Genomic DNA, 17,000 nt, shown 5'->3' with positions numbered 1-17,000 from the left:
ATCGCAATGGCTGCTCATCGCTGCATAACCTCCCTGCAGACATATGACGGCGGGAGCTTGTTCTCGCAGAACCTGCCTGCAAACAAATTTTGATGGGTGCCTGTCAGGGTGGATTTGATTTAAATCAAATCTATTTAAATCACTAGTCAGTAAGACTTTGATTCAAATTTATTTTTTTACAGAAGGACTAATCCTTGCTGGTATAATCTTAATATTTACAACCAGATGAAGGTTTCATTTTTGGAAATAATAAATTTCCAGAGTAGTTTTTACAGTTATATCAAAAATTCCTGATATCGTTATACTATTAGAAATACATACATAATGATTGTGAGGTTTAATAAGTTGACTGTTTATATTTGGACACCTTTTCTGCTGTGCTTTATTGAGAGGAGAAAAACAACAATTCCCTTAATAACAATTTAAACCATTTATTTAACTAGAACAATAACATTATTTCATATGTATCCATGTTTGTTAACTGATGTGGTTAAACAATAAAAAAAACCCAAAACCTGAGTTTTGGCACACATGGAAAGCTTAAAGCAAATTCTTCTTTCCTGATGGATTTTGGACTATTATAGAACTTAAATAGAAAATCTTTAGAAAGGTTTTTCTTCCAAAAGCATTTTATTTTAAAAATCCAGTTTAAAATTTAAAAAATCTGATTTAAATAAAATAAAATAAAAATACCACTGATTTTTATCCACCCTGGTGCTTGTGGTCGTGTCGATCTCCCTGCAGTCAAATGATGGCAGACTCTCTGTATACAGCCTCTGTGTTGTGCATGCGAATCGGGACGGATGCTCGAATAAACAGCTGGAGTTTCCCCTCGTAGCCACCTGCCATTGGGTGGGTGAGTGTGAAATAATCTTTGCCATGCCTGTGTTACCACCTTGTACCTGTCCTTGACATTTGCAGGTGGAAGAGGTCTACTCCTTGGTGTATCAGACAATGACCCAGCCCCACGTGAAGGATTACGTCCCGTTTTCGTGGACCACGATGGTTCACGTCAAATCTGAGCACTTCAAGGCTCTGTCTCACTGCTACGCTGCCATGGCTCTTTGCGACTGCCCCCGTGAGTATCCCCTTTGGCTCTTCCGTGCCCCCGCCCTCAATCTCTCCCTCTGCCCCCAAGCACAATTAATAATAATAATAATAATAATAATAATAATTTATATCCCGACCTCCCCAGCCAAAGCCAGGCTCAGAGTGGCTAGCAACAGTAAAATAATACAACATTCTAAAATCATTTCATTATAAATTCAGTTCAAATCAGATTAATGGCAACCATTGGGCTAGAGTTCTGTGAGGATTACCAAAGGAGGAGGTCAGATTGTACCTTGGCCAAAGGCCTGGTGGAACAGCTCCGTCTTGCAGGCCCTGCGGAAAGATGTCAAGTCCTGCACGGCCCTAGTCTCTTGTGACAGAGCGTTCCACCAGATCAGGGCCACAGCCGAAAAAGCCCTGGCTCTGGTTGAGGCCAGCCTAACCTCTCTGTGGCCCGGGATCTCCAAGATGTTTTTATTTGATCCTCCGTAAGATCCTCCGTGGGACATACCGGGAGAGGCGGTCCCGTAGGTACAAGGGTCCTAGGCCGTATAGGGCTCTGAAGGTTAAAACCAGCACCTTGAATCTGATCCTGTACTCCACCGGGAGCCAGTGCAGCTGGTATAGCACCCGGTGAATGTGATCCCGTGGCGAGGACCCCATAAGGAGTCTCGCCACTGCAATTTTCCCCCCCTGGAGTTTCTGGGTCAGTCTCAAGGGCAGCCCCACGTAGAGTGGGCATCCTCTGAACCTGGGTGCTTTTCTGAGTAGATCTGGCCTGGATTTTGAATCGGACCAGTCTGGCAGCTGATTTGGATCTGAAATCAGTGTGGTCTTGGCTTCACTGCTTCTCCCCCATTTTGTGCATCTCTGGAGGAAAACGGCCTCTGACTGGCTCGGCAGCCTGTCAGCAAACTCCTTGCCAGGCTGAGCCCCAAGCCAGGCTGGCACGTGCCTCCTCTGATGCCAGCCCATAATGGGCTTAGGGCAGCGGCGGCTGATTCCAAGGTGTTGTTTTCAGAGCAGGGAGGAAGATGCTTAGTTGAGCTTCCTTAGCGCTTCACTGTCTCCTCCTGGCGCTTTGAGCGGCCCTAATCCCAAAGTTCATTCCTAACGTAAGCAGATTAGCTGTGGCTTTGGCCGGCGAATGATAATAAATGCGGAGGAGATTACATCTTCAGGGCGATAGTCGGTCTGCTTCGCGTCTCACAAGGACTTGGGTCATGTGGTCTCTGCCACGCTCAGGACTAGAGACTTGGCAAGCGGCGATTGCCCGGAGAATTGGGCAATGTTTAGAAACCAGCTGGGTTTCGAGTAGTCTGGCGTGTCTTGCCTTGCGGCTTGCTGCTTTTCTTCATCTTTTTGGAAAATAGCAAATTGAACAAGGGAAGGAAAAGGGAGAAAAAGTGTGAGGGGGAGGGAAACAACGAAAACCTCCGTCAGCTCGAGTTAAGCAAGCAGTACAGCACAGCCATCTTAAATTAAACCTATAAGTCAGTGTAAGTCATCCATGGCTAGCATTCAACTAAGTTTCATTCAAAGTAGACCCATTGAAATTAATGGACCTATCTCTGCCACACTCATTCATTTAAATGAGCCTAGTCTGAGTAAAAAGGGACGTGGGTGGTGCTATGGGTTAAACCACAGAGCCTACGGCTTGCCGATCGGAAGGTCGGCGGTTCGAATCCCCGCGACGGGGTCCCTTCCAATGCTACGCTTCTGTGATTCCTCCCATGTAAGCCTTTTCCTTTTTCAAAAAAAAAAATTTTAATTGAATGAATTTATGTTACAGAAAACATTACAACCATACTACCACAAAATATAATTGAGAAATAAAAATTAAATACATCAATATTTTGTTTGTTATTTACCGTCTTATTTCCAAACATTCCATACAAAACACACACCCACAAACACAAAAATTATAATGATAATAATGAAAATAAATATTTTCCGCCTTTTATCTTACAGAAACTTTTCTTCAGTTTTGACTTCCTGTCAAGTCCCTTCGCATATGTTTTATCTTACAACTGAATGTACACAAAACAATAAACCTTTCTATATAGACTTTCTAATACATTCAGAAAATATAACAAATCCTTAATTATTGTCCACCTCCTTTTATTCCTTTGTCACTCGAATGCTAGCACGGAGTCAAAACTATCATTGTATTTTTGAATGTATCTTCTATAACCATCCCAATTTTTCGCAAATTTTTGCTTTGAGTTTCCTCTGAGTTTGCTGGTCAATGGAGCCATCTCCACAAATTCCTGTAATTTAATTTGCCAATCTATTATTTTTGGAGCCTCCTGATCTTTCCATCGCTTGCCAAGTCAGCCTTTCCCTGGTCTTTTTCCTGCAGCTGCGTCCGACGCGGATCTCCCGGAGCACGAGAAAGCTTTCCTCCAGTTCCACGTCACGCCGCCACAGGGCCCAGACGTCCGGCTGCTCTTGCAGGACCAAGAAGAGCGAAGGAAGCTGGGTAAGTCCCCATTCCCAGAATCCCTCCATCCTCCGTCCCCTGGCTGTTACTGGCTTAGAGCATCCTTGGCCAACCTGGTGTCACGTGACAAAGACACATGAGAGCCAAAGCAGCATAGCAGGCTGGGAAGTGCTGGGGCTGCACAATCATTTGGTCCTACTAAAGTTATCCAGGCCCAACTGCTAACTGTTGAGTCACTCTGACATGTGACTTAGCAGCCAGTTTCTCTTTGTGCTCTCTGTAAGATTTCGGTCAGAATCCGTCTGCCTCAGTTGTGAGCAGTATGTAATCTCAAACTGTTTGGAACCATGTCGTTTATGAAGTTTATTTTAACTCAGTAAAGCTCTTACTCTTTCACTTAAAAACTCTGCTTTATTCATTTACACTGGCACGTCAGGTTATGGGCCCAGGGCTTCCAGATGTTTTGCTGTCCTGTTCCAAACAGCCTGAGCTGGCCTTTGCCTGATCCAGCCGCAGAGCTTACCTTGCCTTTGCACATAGTTACCGTATTTTATGCTCCATAAGACGCACCTAGATTTTAGAGGGGGAAAGCAAGGGGGGGAAATTCTGCGCAGAGCATGTAAAGCAAGCAAAGCGAGAACCGCTTATATGGCTTCTGTCTCACTTTGCGCAGCTCTCACTTCGCTTGCCCATTCCTCCTCCCACCTCGCTGTAAAAGAGGAGGAGGAGACACCGGGACAGGTGCTTTGCTTTCTTTACAGCGAGGCAGGCTCCCATCCATCCCTCCACCCTCTTCGCTATGAAGCCAGCAGAGCAAAAGCCGCTGCGTAGCTATCGCTGAAGCCAGCAGAGCAAGAGCGATAGCTGCGCAGCGCCTCTTGCTCTGCTGCCTTCACAGCGAGCAATGGACGGGAGCCGTGACTCCGGCTGCGGAGGCATCCCTCAGCTCGCAACTGCAGCGGTAGCCGAGGGATCCCTCTGCCGCCAAGTGCATTCGCTCCATAAGATGCACAGACATTTCCCCTTACATTTTAGGAGGAAAAAAGTGTGTCTTATAGAGCAAAAAATACAGTACAGTGGTGCCTCGCAAGACAAAAAGAATCTGTTCTGCAAGTCTCTTCGTCTTGCGGTTTTTTTCGTCTTGCGAAGCAAGCCCATTAGCGGATTAGCGCTATTAGCGGTTTAGCGGCTATTAAAGGCTTAAGGGATTAGCGGATTAGCTGCTAAAAGGCTATTAGCGGCTATTAAAGGTTTAAGGGATTAGCGGATTAGCTGCTAAAAGGCTATTAGCGGCTTAGATCAGCTGATAAGCGGCTTAGATCAGCTGTTAAGCGGCTTAGCGATTAGCTGTTAAGCGGCTTAGCGAACAGCTGTTAAGCGGCTTAGGGGCTTGGGGAAAAGGGGGGGAGGGGGGGAAACCCCAGGAATCGCAAGGCATTTTCGTCTTGCGAAGCAAGCCCATAGCAAATTCGTTCTGCGAAGCACCTCCAAAACGGAAAACCCTTTCGTCTAGCGGGTTTTCCGTCTTGCGAGGCATTCGTCTTGCGGGGCACCACTGTATATATTTGTTGGGTGTGTTTGTAGGCAAGGCTCACCTCAGAAAGGCCATCATGAGGCACGAGGAAGCCATGAGGATCCACAGCCTGTGCAAGATCTTGAGGAAGATGGACATCCTCCAGGAGGTCCTCTGCTTCGCCCACAAGCGCTCGCTCGGCAAGTACTCGGAGATCGACCACGAGGAAGACTTCTTCGAGACGGCGGACGCCCCCGACATCCACCGTAAGTGAGCAAGATTAGGCACAAATGCACAAAGCATTTTTTTAAAAAATCCAGACTCCTTGTGATTAATAATAATACGAATAATTAAATTTTCAGATTTACCATCAAGTAAACAAATAAAACAATTTCCATAAGTTTCCTTACGTTAACTTTTTCTCCTGCATCTTCTCTGTTCGTCCAATTTTATTAAATCTCCAAAAAAAACACCACAGCTTTTAACTACGAGCGTCATTCCAATCCTACTATTAATTGTAATTGTTTACAATGATTTTTTTCAGGTGAATGATATATTTCCCCCATTCCTTATTGAAATTTTGGTCTTCCTGATCAAGACCCCTTGGGGTTATGAATTACCTGCCCTTCACCCCAAAGTCCCAAGGCAAGGTTATTACAGCATCAACGCACAATGTTTTAAAAATGCTTTATAGGTCTGTGACTCCCTGTCTTCTGAGCAGAGGGGGAATTCTAGGGAGCTTCCCTTCTGGACTCGGAGATTTTGCCATGGGTCATCAAAAGAGATCTCTTAGCAGGCTTAAGGACTTAGAAACATTCCCAAGGAAAGGAAGAGACAGCTGAAGGGATGCTGGATTCTGTGTGTCCAGAGTAAAACGCTGGGTTTCTGCGGAATACATGCTTTCCCTCGAATTATTTCTACTTGCAGTCCTTAGGGATCCAGCTCCAGAAGCGATACGTACTGATATATTTCTGCAGTGGTTTAAAAGTAGGCTTCCCCCAACCTGGTACGTTCTAGATGTTTTGGACTACAAGTCCCATCAGCCACAGCCAACACACGCTGATGGGAGTTGTAGTCCCAAAAATTCTGGTTGACAAAGGCTGGTTCAAAGCACCACTTCCTGTGCCCCTCCTCTTTCTCAGCCTTGTTTTTCTCCCTCTCTCTCTCTCTCTTTTAGCAAAAACTCACCAGAGGCCGGAAATCAAATCTCCCAACTTTTCCAAGGTGAAAGTCACAGACATCTTCCATCGGCTGGTACGTACCACAGGGCCTGGATGAGGCCAGGGTGATATGATAGCCATGTTCAAATATATAAAAGGATGTCACCTAGAGGAGGGAGAAAGGTTGTTTTCTGCTGCTCCAGAGAAGCGGACACGGAGCAATGGTTCCAAACTACAAGAAAGAAGATTCCACCTCAACATTAGGAAGAACTTCCTGACAGTAAGAGCTGTTCGACAGTGGAATTTGCTGCCAAGGAGTGTGGTGGAGTCTCCTCCTTTGGAGGTCTTTAAGCAGAGGCTTGACAACCATATGTCAGGAGTGCTCTGATGGTGTTTCCTGCTTGGCAGGGGGTTGGACTCGATGGCCCTTGTGGTCTCTTCCAACTCTATGATTCTATGATTCTAGGTTTTGAAGTGAGCGGCAATGGTAGAGTAGAGTGGATCCATTGCCAACAGATCCCAGAGGTCCGCCCTCCTGTCTTCCCCATTTTGTCCCTCCCTTGTAATGCTATAGCACTCCATGTCACACAGTGAAATGGGCCAGCATTATGCATGGGGCTGCCTCTGAAGACGGTTCGGAAACTTCTGCTGGTGCAGAATTCGGCAGCCAGGTTGCTCACCTGACAGCAAGACGGTTTGAGCATATTACACCGATCCTGGTCCAACTGCGCTGGCTACCAATTAGTTTCCAGGCCCAAGTGCTGGTTTTGACTATAAATGGCTCAGGAGCGCAAGACCCCCAAGGACTGCCTATCCAAATATGAACGGCCCCGGACCCTGAGATCATCATCTCAGACCCTTCTCCCTGCGCCTCCTCCATGAGAGGTCTGGAGGGTGGCAGTGTGAGAACGGGCCTTTTTGGTGGTGGCTCCATGTTTGCGGAATGCAGTGGACACTCGGGTTGCGAACGTGGCCCATGCAGGAGGCACGTTCGCAACCCCCTTGTCTGTGCACGCACGGGTCGCAATTTGGCACTTCGGCTCATGCGCAAAGCGCAATTCAGCACTTCTGCGCATGTGCAAGCGCTGAAACCCGGAAGTAACCCATTCCGGTACTTTCGGGACCAGCGCAGTGCGCAACTGGAAGTGTCTGTAACCCGAGGTATGACTGTAGTAGTAGTAGTAGTAGTAATAATAATAATAATAATAATAATAATGGGCTTTGGGGGTTATTGTTTTGTTTATGATTATGTTATATATTTTTGTGGTTTTATGCTGTAAATTTTCCTGTGGTGCTTGAATGAGGAGCAACACATAAATTTAACAAAGACTAAAAACAACACCCAAACTTCTTTGCAGTCCCACATAGAGCAGATTGCAGTAGTCCGGTCTGAAATTCAGAGCACACTCGTCTGCAGGGCGAGGGATTTGTCCCTACCAAAAGGACGATCCCACGAGCCACTGCCGTGCAGCAGAGGTGGTACATCTCCGAGTGTCAGTTTCTGGGAACCCCGAGTGGGGAGAATGTTTTCAGGCTCCCCACAGAGGCATCTCTCTGGCCCCCCTGGGAACTGGATGCTAATTCTCTGCTCCATGGGGGCTGCTCTGAAGTTCTTGGCGCCAGGCAGGCGCATGCATTTCGGGGATGCGAAATGCGCCCCCAGCCCTGGAAGTCTCTCTCCTGCAGTACTCCCAGTACGTTTCCGAGCCCAATTCAAAGTGTTGGTGCTGACCTTTAAAGCCCTAAACGGCCTCGGCCCAGTATACCTGAAGGAGCGTCTCCACCCTCATCGTTCAGCCCGGACACTGAGGTCCAGCTCCAAGGGCCTTCTGGTGGTTCCCTCATTGCGAGAAGCAAAGTTACAGGGAACCAGGCAGAGGGCCTTCTCGGTGGTGGCACCCACCCTGTGGAATGCCCTCCCACCAGATGTCAAAGAGAAGAACAACTACCAGACTTTTAGAAGACATCTGAAGGCAGCCCTCTTTAGGGAAGCTTTTAATGTTTAATATGTTACTGTATTTTAATATTCTGTTGGAAGCTGCCCAGAGTGGCTGGAGAAACCCAGCCAGATGGGCAGGGTATAAATATATTATTATTATTATTATTATTATTATTATTATTATTATTATTATTATTATTATTTAATTAATTCCATCTGCCTCCTGCAGGGCCCACTGTCGGTTTTCTCTGCCAAGAACAAGTGGCTTCCCCCGAGGACGGTGCGCCTGGTGCGAGGCGAGAACGGCTTTGGGTTCACCCTCCGAGGGGATTCCCCGGTGCTCATCGCTGGAGTCATCGCTGGAGGCTGTGCGGCAGTAAGTGGCTGGTCTTGGCAGTTTGGAACGCGGGGTGCCTTGCTCACCGTGTGGGAAGCTGCCCTATGCAGTGGAACCTTGGTTGCCAAACATAATCCGTTCCGGAAGACTGTTTGACTTCTGAAACGTTTGACAACCGAGGCGCAAAGGGCTGTCAGCAATTTCAATGGTGAAAATTGAGAAATAATAATAATAATAATAATAATAATAATAATAATAATTTATTATTTATACCCCGCCCATCTGGCTGAGTTTCCCCAGCCACTCTGGGCAGCTCCCAATCGAGTGTTAAAAACAATACAGCATTAAGTATTAAAAACTTCCCTAAACAGGGCTGCCTTCAGATGTCTTTTAAAGATAAGATAGCTGCTTATTTCCTTCACATCTGAAGGGAGGGCGTTCCACAGGGAGGGCACCACCACCGAGAAGGCCCTCTGTTTGGTTCCCTGTAACCTCACTTCTCGCCATTTGACTTCCGAGGCGCATTTGAAAACGGAAGCAATTACTTCCGGGTTTTCGGTGTTTGGGTTCCAAAATGTTCTACTTCCAAGATGCTCGAAAACCGAGGTTCCACTGCGCACGCAGGCCCTTCTATGCGAACCCTCGTTGGAGGAACCTTCAGCTCCCCGCACCTGAACGATTTATCCCATAAGGTCACTATAAGAAGGCCTGAATGTACAAATCGGTTCAGTACGCAGAGAAAATATCTAGAAGTGTAGCCAGAGAGAGAGAGAGAGTCCGTAATGCATTGGGATTTTCTCCCTAGGAAATAATGTTTTTATTACACAATCCCGCTTGCTGTCCTGGCTTATGGGATAGCCACGTGAAGCCTCTTGAGGGCAGCGGGAGGAAGGCTTCCCCCAAGAGCCGCACTCCCTTTAAAGAGCCGCGTGGAGCGTGTGTGCGGCTCTTGGGGGCTTTTCCCCTCAGCTCTTTAAAGGGAACGCTGAGCAGAGCCTCCCGTCTGCATTCACTCCATAAGACGCACAGACATTCCCCCTTTTTAGGAGGGGAAAAGTATGTCTTATAGAGTGAAAAATACAGTAAGCTGAATGCTTGGTAGTGTTGCCCATTTCCCGAGGTAAATTTCAGGAGGAGCTGACTCACGTTTTGCACAACTAGACGGCCAGGGGTTTTTGCCTTCGTGGCTGGTGTTTTTCTGTTCCAGTGGCAGTGAGTTTCACAGACGCAGTGAGGATGTTAGCTGGTAAGCTACTTCTGCAGTCTCGTAAGGCTGGTAAGTTAGTTTTCTGTGGAGTTAAAACCAGGAGTGAACTCCTCTCCATAGACGCATCTCTTTGCACGAAATCCCTCGCAGCCTTGGGGTTCCTGAAGGTCTCCATGCCCCTTCCCCTCCCTCTTACCTGTTCTGCGGGGGGCTTCCCAGCTTCCCTGGGCCTCACCTCTCCTTGCTGGGTTTCCAGGACGCCGGCCTGAAGGAAGGCGAGTACATCATCTCCATCAACGGCAAGGACTGCAAGTGGTCCAAGCATGCAGAGGTGGTGCAACTCCTGAAGGTGGCCGGGGACGAGGGAGCGGATGTCGGCGTCATCACCCTGCAGTACTCCGAAGGGCAGAGCGTGGTAAGCAGGGTGGGGGCTGGGATGAGCAAAGGCCCATTGGAGGGGGGTCAGGGTAGTCCTCCTAGTGGCGCAGCACTAAAACTGCTGGCACATTTGCAAAGCTAAGCAGGGTCTGGTCTGGTTTCGGATTGGATGGGGGACCTACGTGTTGAGATTCCTGCATTGCGGGGGGGGGGGGGGTTGGACTAGATGACACTTGGAGTCCCCTTCCCACTCTACAATTCTCTTAGGATTGCTCAGGGGACAGCAGGAGGCATCACTTAGATCAGTGGTACCTTAATAATAATAATATTTTATTATTTATACCCCGCCCATCTGGCTGAGTTTCCCCAGCCACTCTGGGCAGCTTCCAACTGAATATTAAAAACAATACAGCATCAGACATTAAAAACTGCCATAAACAGGGCCGCCTTCAGATGTCTTTTAAAAGTAGAATAGTTATTTATTGCCTTGACATCTGCTGGGAGGGCGTTCCACAGGGCAGGTGCCACTACCGAGAAGGCCCTCTGCCTGGTTCCCTGTAACCTCACTTCTCACAGTAAGGGAACCACCAGAACGCCCTCAGCACTGGACCTCAGTGTCCAGGCTGGATGATGGGGGTGGAGACAGTCCTTCAGGTATACAGGACCAAGGCCATTTAGGGCTTTAAAGGTCAGCACCAACACTTTAGATCTGTGCCTGGAAACCTACTTGGAGCCAATGAAGATCTTTCAGAACCGGTGTTAAATGGTCTCGGCAGCCGCTCCCAGTGACCAGTCTAGCTGCCGTACTCTGAATTATTTGTAGTTTCCGGGTCACCTTCAAAGGTAGCCCCACGTAGAGCACATTGCAGTAATTCAAGCGAGAGATAACTAGAGCATGCACCACTCTGGCAAGACAGTCTTTGGGCAGGGAGCATCTCATCTTCCGTACCAGACGGAGCTGGTAGACAGCTGCCCTGGGCAGGAGCGCCTCCTGGTGGGTGGCGGCAGCAGGATTTACCTAGGGGGTGCTTGGAGGCAGGGGGGTGCTGGGTTGGGCGGAATAAGCAACTAAATAATTGAATAAATAAATGGCCATTAGACTTTGAAAACCTGGCATCACCTGGGGTCAAGCTCGTCAGTTTTGTTGAATTAATCAGACTAAACAGGTTTAATCGGATTTTTAAAAAAATAAATGCGCAGGTGGTTGTTACTCCACTGAAATTTATTCTGTTACTGTCTTCCTTAGTGGGTCATGCAATGATGCGTTTTACAGGTTAGGGGGCACTGGGGGGGGGGGGAGGAGTTTATGGAACAAAGGAGGCAGTGGCCCAGGAAAGTTCAGGAACCACTAATTTCGGTAATTTTGTTTGTACGCGGAATTATGCCCTCTCCCAAGTCTGAACAATGAGTGCATGAAGAACGTAGAATCGTAGAGTCGGAAGGGACCCCAAGAGTCATTTAGTCCAGCCCCACCACAATGCAGGAATTGCTGCATGTCTTTTCCTGAAGCGATTAGCTCTCTGTGGTTCTGTTCTGCTGGAATTTGATGAGAACGTTCAGCAAAAGTTAGATGCCAGTAAGCTACTGCTCTCCTTCCACTTCTCCTCCACCCAAACCCCGTCTTTTTTCTCCCTCTGAAAGGTGGACAAGAAGTCTTCAGCGATGGGTCCTGGCGTTGCTGGAGGGGGCAGTAGCAGTAGCGGCCTCCTGAAAAGCAACAAGGAGAACTGCCGGAAGACCCTGATGCAGAGCAAAGGGGCCAGCTCCCTCCTGGCATGGGGCAAACGCAGCAAGCGAAGCAAAAGCAGCAGCAGCAGCAGCTACAGCCTCCCTTTCTCTGCCATGGGGGACAATGAGCTGGCCTGCTGAACGGCTCCCATTTCCTGCCCCTGTGCCGTCGCTCCCCGGGCGGGAGAACGAGGCGCCGGGTTCCTGGCCGAGGATGCCCACCCCACTGGCGTTTTTGGAGCGTGCAAGGCGGCAGCGGAGTCAAGGATTCTGCTGAGGCTGGCTTTTGAAAAGCAGGGAATTCGAACTCGGAGCTAGGAGGGGCTCAGCGTCGCTCCAAAGGCCAGGTGGCAGGGTGAGGGCTGCTGCCCGCAAGCCCCATTTTCCTGGGGGCATCCGGCCGCAGGCAAGAGGATGGAGCCGCCAAGCAGAGCTCTTTCAAATGACACACCTTCTAAACAGCCTCCAACGCCAGTAAGTTCAGAGGGACCCAAGATGCCTGTTTGCAGCGTTCTAGTTTCCTCCTGCCCAAGGCATTGCTGGAGTCATAGCAGTGGGCAAGTGGCCGCTTTGGAGTTACGCCGTGTAAGAGGAGCATTTGTGTCCGGTCCTTGGAAAACGGTGTCCCGGCTCTGTGTGGCCTGGCATTGCAAACCTCTCTGCGTTCAGGACAATGCAGTTTTCAACTCACTGCTAGGAAGACCATGAACAGATCTAGGAGATGAGTCATAGGAACAAAATGGCTGGTTTTTAGTCCCACCTGTAGCAAAATGACTCAGTTTAGTTCCACCTTTAGGGAAGCAGCGTAAGGGAGGCAAGTTAGCAACTATCAAACCATTTTTGAAAGCGAACCATGGATCACAAGCCACTCGCAAAGGAGAACCGAAACCGTGGTTTGAACTGGCTTTGTAAACTCTGGTTTGTGCTTTGATTTGGGGCACATCCTGGTTACTGTAGGCATTCCTCTGCAGGAGCCTTCGGGCTCACCAATCTTTCCGGGCTCGTGAACGCAACATAGAGGCGAACGGTGCAATCCTGTACATGCTTACTTGGAGGCATGTTAAGAATGGCACTTGCTCCCTGAGAAGCGTGTTGAGATCCACAGCCTGAGGGACGCAGTCCCTGGTTCAAATTCTGCAGCCACCAGCTGCTTACTTCGGTGGCCTTAGGCAAGTCTTTCTCTTGCCCCCGGATCCCACCCACAACTTGGAGAGTCATACTTGACCTGCCTTAGAGGGTCACTCATAAGGATTATCACAGATTTTAATACATGTCAGGCGTTTTGGAAATAGTTTTTGCCCGGTGACGCAAATCTCCCATCTGCCCGGGGAAGTTGAGATTTGGTGCTCTGTAAGCCACTGTGTAAGCCGACTGGGACGCGGGTGGCGCTGTGGGTTAAACCACAGAGCCTAGGACTTGCCAACCAGAAGGTCGGCGGTTTGAATCCCCGCAATGATGGGGTGAGCTCCCGTTGCTCGGTCCCTGCTCCCGCGAACCTAGCAGTTCGAAAGCATGCAGTGCAAGTAGATAAATAGGTACCGCTCCGGTGGGAAGGTAAACGGCGTTTCCGTGTGCTGCTCTGGTTCGCCAGAAGCGGCTTAGTCCTGCTGGCCACATGACCCGGAAGCTGTACGCCGGTTCCCTTGGCTAGTAAAGCAAGATGAGCGCCGCAACCCCAGAGTCGGCGACGACTGGACCTAATGGTCAGGGGTCCCTTTACCTTTAAGCCACTGTTGGCCAGTGGTTTCTGAAAGCACTTCGGCATATTCCAGCAGCCACTGGGATTGGGGCACAAGCAGGTTTTTTCCTTTCTTGCTTCTGTACTCCTTCCGCAGTTTGCAAATTGCTCTTGCGGCATGCAGCAATCTTTGTCCCACACTGCCGGCGATGGTGATGTAAGTGACAAAGCGAGGCAAGTCTACTGCACAGCTTCCATCAATAAATTTGGGGTGGGCTCCCCCTTTTGCCTGGGGTGCCTCCTGCTGTTAGCATGGAGCAGAGGTTCCCAATTTGGAGAGGGCCACCCCCACCTTGGTTCTGTAAAGGCACCCTGAGTGCCCCCTACCTTACAAAAAGCATTATTCAGAATAACAGTTTTCACCAAGGAAGGCAATAACACAATAACAAAATTCAAAACGGTATTGATGAATCAAAATCCAATCAAAACTGTTTAGTTTGATCGGTTCAAGAAGATTGGTGGACTTGAGCTGGTGGTGCCAGTTTCCCAAAGTTTGATATCTCCAGTGCTGCCTCGCTTGCCCCCTGGGCAATGCACCTTCTCCCTTTCCAGGGCACCATTGCCACACCTGTCAGGGTGCATGTGTCCCTTTTAAAACAAACAAAAACCACCAACCTGCACAAATCTGGTGGAAGGAAATAATTAAGCTGGAAACAAAAGCAGCTCTTCTGCCAGTAGCCCTGGTACCAGCCTGTTTCGCCCGGTGCACAGCAACAGGCAAGTAGGCAGAGGGTGTTGTGCCCAGCTTCTGCCTGAGGGCTTTCCATGGGTATCTCATTGGCCACGGCAAGAGCAAGATGCTGGGCGAGAGAGGCTCTTTTTCTCTGAAGTTTGCAAGCGCAAAATATTCTGGGGGTTGATTCTATTTTCATTTGCAGCGATGGGAAGCCAGGGTGCTCATCTCACCCAAATGAACAGGGCGTTTGCAGTTGATAGGAATAAGAATCTCTGGCCAAGTGACTCGGCCATCTGCAATTGACAAAATATTTGGAGAACTCTCGCCGTTCCACTCTCTCCTGTTGCACTTTTGGGAAGGGGAGGAGGAGAACCTGCACGTTTTGTGTGCTTGCCTCCTTTGCGATTGTTGCTGGCAAGAGAAATGCATGTGGATTCGAATTCAATCCCCAGCATCACATGGTAAAAGGGTCTTGAGTAAGCGGGTGATGGCTGAAGAGCTGTGACCTTGGAGAGCCACTGCCAATCAGAGTCAGCACTCCTGGACCAGAGGAACAAATAAACCAAATAAGAGAGACTCCCTGTCTGAAAACCTGGAGAGCTGTTGCCAGTCAGTGTAGACAATGCTGAGTTAGATGACTCAGGATAGGGGCAGTATCCTGGTAGGAGATTTGAGGCTAAGGCTCTCCAAAGTGCTCTGCTCCTGTTTTCAAGGGCAGTCGGTGCTCAAAACCTTCCCAATCCTACTTCGCCGCAAATGCAAGGAATTGAATTGAGAAAGATGGTCAAAGGCCTGGAAACGATGCCTTATGAGGAACGGCTAAGGGAGCTGGGCATGTTTAGCCTGGAGAAGAGGAGGTTAAGGGGTGTTATGATAGCCATGTTCAAATATATAAAAGGATGTCACATAGAGGAGGGAGAAAGGTTGTTTTCTGCTGCTCCAGAGAAGCGGACACGGAGCAATGGATCCAAACTACAAGAAAGAAGAGTCCACCTAAACATTAGGAAGAACTTCCTGACAGTAAGAGCTGTTCGACCGTGGAATTTGCTGCCAAGGAGTGTGGTGGAGTCTCCTTCTTTGGAGGTCTTTAAGCAGAGGCTTGACAACCATATGTCAGGAGTGCTCTGATGGTGTTTCCTGCTTGGCAGGGGGTTGGACTCGATGGCCCTTGTGGTCTATTCCAACTCTATGATTCTATGATTCTATTCTAAGATTGGGAAGCCATACTGGTTTCTTATCCAAATCAGAAGATGCTTTGGGCCCATAAAACAGACCCTCAGTTAGGGCTCCCCTTCTGCCACCAGGCAGCCCACCCCAACCCCAACATCTGTCCCACAGCGTTTCACAGAGAGCAGTTTTTTTCAATAAAAAAATCCATGATGTTTCCAGCTGACCAAACGGCTGCAGGCAGCTCAAGGAAGCCCAGATGCCACGGTGGACAAGATACACGAGCATCGACCATGACATTTGGGTTTGTTTTGTCCCGTTTTCCTGTTGGTTCCCTTTATCTGCCCTTTTGGAGACCAAAATCTGCAGCCACTGTCATTTTCAGTATCTGTAGAAGCTGCAGAGGGGTTCGGTTGTTTTGTTAGCTGGTCAAATGTGGAAATAATTTATAGCTTGATCTAATAAACCAAACCTTTTTTTTAAAAAAAAAAATTGCAGGTATTTTCCACATTAGCTCCTGGTTTAGAAACACACACGCACACCCTGTGCAATGCAGCAATTCGTTTTTTGGGTAGGTGGAAATACTGGTCATTGTTCTTTTAATCCTTTTGCAAGGATTTTATCCTGGAGCATTTTCCAGAACGGATGGGATCGCCCATTTTTGTGGCCACCAAGAAGGGTCCAATTTACTAACTGCAAATTGAAACCTTGGCAGCCTGACACATTAAACTGCAAAGCCCTGTTGCTTTAAATTACCCTTGGTTCACCTCATGCCCGCCAGATGTTTTGAACTTGAACTCCAATCAGCCTTTGCTGACTGGGACTGGTGGGAGTTGTAGTGTGAAACATCTGGAAGGCGCCAGCGGCAGAGGCCACTTTAAGTAGCTCTTGTGTATCTCTGTGGCTCTTCTGTAGCAGAAATTCCTGGTTGTTGTCCATTTAAAGAACAGGAGCGCTGCTTTTTTCCTCCGTGAATGTTTTCCTTTTCTCATGATTGGGACTCCCGAACCTGCGAGAAATAATTTAATTTGAGCCGAAGTGTTGAGTAGCAACATAGGCCTCGATTTGTGTTTTCGCTGCGGCTTCCTGGCTCCTGGCAATTCTTATGTTTTCTTAATGTGGATTCTTGAGTTTCTGATGCAAGGGAGAGGGCGAAAACAGCGCAGATATGAAGAAATGTGTAAACTTGGATTGGAAATGTGGGAAGGGGTGTATTTGCAAATAAAGAGGGGCTTAGACATCCCTGTTTCCCTGCCCACCTTTAACGTTGACAGTGTTAATTTCAGCGTGGGCTCAACCCCACGACCTACTTTGTATCCGATTTCAGCCTTGGAAAATGTGACGATAGCAATAAAAAGAGTGCCTCTGAGCATGTGCTGCAGTTGTCTTTCTATTCCCTCCCTGCCAAGTAACTACAGCCAGTCTTCAAGCGTCCAAGCACTTTTGGAAGAGGGGGAGCATGGCCCAGCTGGAAGAAATTGGGAAGCCTGAGACCCCCCCAGGGGTTGCTGGCGATGCACACCCCACCAGTCCTGTGCTGGCTGGTAGCTGACGTTCACCGATACCTGGAGTTTCTGCAAGGTACACCATTCCTGTTCTACATCCTGATGTGCAGATCAAGCCCTGGCCAGAGAACTAAAAATCAACTTAAGGCAGGTTGCACA

At 48.5% G+C, this 17,000-nt stretch overlaps 1 protein-coding gene across 2 annotated transcripts in view; it reads left to right on the top strand.

Annotated features, from left to right (window-relative positions):
• Positions 1-17,000, top strand: part of RHPN1 (rhophilin Rho GTPase binding protein 1) — an 81,017-nt gene that overhangs the window by 39,336 nt on the left and 24,681 nt on the right. Inside the window, exons 9-15 of one of the 2 annotated variants that reach the window (XR_014513223.1) lie at positions 922-1,078; positions 3,413-3,532; positions 5,078-5,272; positions 6,184-6,260; positions 8,335-8,481; positions 9,906-10,064; positions 11,669-13,185. Coding sequence is in view for 1 of the 2 variants with exons in the window: in XM_083449034.1 (XP_083305160.1) it covers positions 922-1,078; positions 3,413-3,532; positions 5,078-5,272; positions 6,184-6,260; positions 8,335-8,481; positions 9,906-10,064; positions 11,669-11,896 (1,083 nt within the window). In the remaining variant the exon portion in view is untranslated. Of the gene's footprint in view, positions 1-921; positions 1,079-3,412; positions 3,533-5,077; positions 5,273-6,183; positions 6,261-8,334; positions 8,482-9,905; positions 10,065-11,668; positions 13,394-17,000 lie in introns of those variants that run through there. The other variant, XM_083449034.1, reaches the window with a different exon arrangement.

Source organism: Podarcis tiliguerta, assembly GCF_965153285.1.
Source record: "Podarcis tiliguerta genome assembly, chromosome: 7".
Classification (NCBI taxonomy): Eukaryota; Metazoa; Chordata; class Lepidosauria; order Squamata; family Lacertidae; genus Podarcis; species Podarcis tiliguerta.
Note: the sequence above shows the minus strand (reverse complement) of the source record. Positions and strands in the feature narration are given on the sequence as shown.